This window comes from Macrobrachium nipponense, chromosome 24, assembly GCF_015104395.2.
Source record: "Macrobrachium nipponense isolate FS-2020 chromosome 24, ASM1510439v2, whole genome shotgun sequence".
NCBI lineage: Eukaryota > Metazoa > Arthropoda > Malacostraca > Decapoda > Palaemonidae > Macrobrachium > Macrobrachium nipponense.
In genome coordinates this window covers 24747984-24751002 of record NC_061091.1, presented here as the reverse complement: position 1 = coordinate 24751002, position 3019 = coordinate 24747984, and the positions used below count along the sequence as shown (strand labels likewise).

The window sequence follows — 3019 nt, the reverse complement described above, 5'->3', positions numbered from 1 at the left end:
TACCACAAAGTCTGGATTAATTTCTACATACCATTGCAAACACCTTTTGAGATAACTGTAGTCCCTGAACACAGTCAGTCTTCACTTAGATGTGCCTTAATATCACACTTGATTTTCGATTGGGTAGTGCTTTTGGTGATCTGCAATGTTACTGATGATATCAGGCTTAAACTCTTGATTATATGTGTAAGAATTCATTAAGAATGATAAACACTGCATTTTCCAAGACTTGTGGAACTTAATTATAACTTTGGTTTCTACAGTGCAAAATGCCATCATTATAGGTGTGTACAGTGCAATACTCAAGAATAGCAATGTAAAGGTTACTCTCATAGTCTACCAAATTAGAAGTCAGACATCCTTGGTCAGAGGACATTAAATTTTTAAGGAAATACAGGCAGTCCCCGTTATTGGCAGGGGTTCTGTTCTCGGCGGGGTGCTGGTAAGCTAAAACTGCCATTAACCGAAACTCGGTGATTTATGGCGCCGAGATTCAGTTAATGGCGCCTCTGGTAGGTTTGTTATGGCGCCATAACTCTATTATCAGCATTTTATGGTGCCGATAACCAAAATTTGTCCTGTTATGGCGCCATAAATCCCCGATTTTATGACGCTAGACAAGCACCATTAACCGAGTCTGCCGATAACCGGGGACTGCCTGTATAGGCTTTAAATATAGACAACATTTGAATGAAATATTTTTCAGACATGAATATACAGCAAGTGGATGTAATGAATTTGGTCTTTCACTACAATATTTTAAGTTAGAACATGATTTGGGAGTAAGAAGTATAATAAAATTCAGCTTGAAAAAGGGTAGCCATTTCTTTATTTACATTAAAGGCAAAATCTATTTTAAAAATGCAAAAATATATAAAACACCATGATTACCAAAGCTGCAGAAGGTAAGTAGTAACTATGAGATGTCAGTGAACCTGTGGGCAAAAAAACTTTAGATTAGAAGTTATATACACCTTTAAGAGACCATATTTTTTTACATTCTGTTTCATAGGTCCAAAATGACTTGGTTTTACCACCTATGAGTCATGTTATGGAACCCATAGAGTCACCTCTGAGAAGTAGGTGGTTCCATTAACTGCAGTCTCACGTATTCTAGCTTCATTCGTGTATGTTGACCTCTCCTTGTAATGTAATTTGGTTTGGGGCTGTTTTCCTTGTTATAAACTCTGTATCATTTTACAACATATAGTAAACTATGATGCGTTGAAACTCCTAGTTTTATATATTCTCTCCATAACTCTTCAACACTACATAGTAATCAGTTTCAAGCTTCGCAGCAGTAATGACCAACACAAAGTATTCAATTTTAGATTTACTCTTACCAAGAGCATACAGTATAATATTTTCAAGTAACTTTTATAGCAGTTTTTTGCTTTTTAGCGTGCTACTCTCTGCCTTGGGGATATGATTTGTTTTGTTAGTCAGTACATGTGTATGTTAAAACTTTTCTGGGGTTAAGTTTTCACTTTGTGGTGTTTAATCTGCGAGTTTCATATGTGTGTTTTGATGTAGCTTATGAAGTGTCTTCTGTCTTCAACAAAGCATCAGCGGGATCATGTGGATGTGTATTTCATGGGGTAACTCATGGATCATAAGTCAGTTATTATATTATGGATCCACTGGTTGATAGCTTAGACTGTCACTGTAGGTCATATATTCATTTTCAGAGTGTGTTCTGTAGAATGTATATATACATCCAAATTCTTTCCTTTGTAATGCTGACACTGTTGCAGTTCAAAGAGAAGAGCTTAATGCAGTTCTTGAACTCTTGTGGAATTTCTTTGACTTTTATTAAATATAAAAAAGATGGTGTTGAACTACTGATGGATTTCTTTGACTAATGAGCATAGTGTACAGTACTGCATACTTAATATGTCCTGTTATTAACTTGCATATAAGAAAAATTTCCTTTCTTAGGTCAAAAGAAGTGAGTGCAATCTAAGGTCACCTGAAAAGAGAAGGCTGAAAATTTAGTTTATTAATTTTTACAAGAAAGTGATATTTATTCGAAGTACGTACACTGTATCTCGTCTGTGATTGCAAGATGAGTGGATAGCACTAGAAAACGGACTCAGGCACAGGTAAATAGTTCTGCTATTTATGGTTAGAAATTTGCATTGACCCCTGGTTACAGTTCTTTCAGTAGTATTGTGAAAAACTTTCATGTCCACCTTTTTAATTCACCATTGACAGAATTTTTCTTTTCATATGCTTTATTCACTCTTTCCTAGTAACACAACTTACCAGGCATCAACTTTGAAGACTTCTGATTTTATCAACATTATTATCATCCTTTTTGTTGTGCTCTGACTGAAGATTTAATATATTTTTGAGATAAATCTCTTAAATTGAATGTTAAGTGTATAGTTCAGGGTATCTTAGGTCAGCTATAAGATAATTAGAAAATATTCAATGCAGGGTATAATACTGTAGTACATATATAGGCTTTTGTTATTTAGTGGACTTTGATATTTATCATAAAGCCAGACTGCAAAGTACATATGTGTCTAAGCTGAGGTGCTAGTTTTAGATTATTTCCTCCATACCACATTACTTTTTATAGTCAAAGGAACCAATAAAAATTATGACACTGATTTCTGATTCATGTGTGATAGGGTTATGTAACATGTTAGCAGATAGGTTTACATAATATGTTAGCATTTTGTATATCAGTCTTTCAAATTAAAATATTAATTAGAATTTTGATACACTAGAATACCCTCCTCTTCAGTAAACTGTGTAATAGAGAATAATTAAAAGGAAAATGTTGAAATACTTTATAATAAGAAAAAATATAAAAGGTAAGCTCTCCTGGTGGTTCTTTTGATGTAAGGAATAATATGGGTCATGGAAGAAAGTCCAGCTAATATCTCTTAAACAGAATTCACAACATTTTTTATAGCAAAAAAAAAAAAAAAAAAAAAAAAAAAAAAAAAAAAGATAGGAAGAAAGTTGAGCTTAACCATGAAGAAAGTGATAGGACTACCTCTTAAAGTGT

The 3019-nt window shown here is 33.6% G+C and overlaps 1 protein-coding gene across 1 annotated transcript in view; it reads left to right on the top strand.

Moving 5' to 3' along the window:
• Positions 1-2080, top strand: part of LOC135205526 (uncharacterized) — a 41644-nt gene extending 39564 nt beyond the window's left edge. Inside the window, 1 exon segment of the mRNA XM_064236274.1 lies at positions 1939-2080. Within this exon segment, the coding sequence (XP_064092344.1) occupies positions 1939-1952 (14 nt within the window). The 3' untranslated portion in view covers positions 1953-2080.
• The last annotated feature ends 939 nt before the right edge of the window (positions 2081-3019 follow it).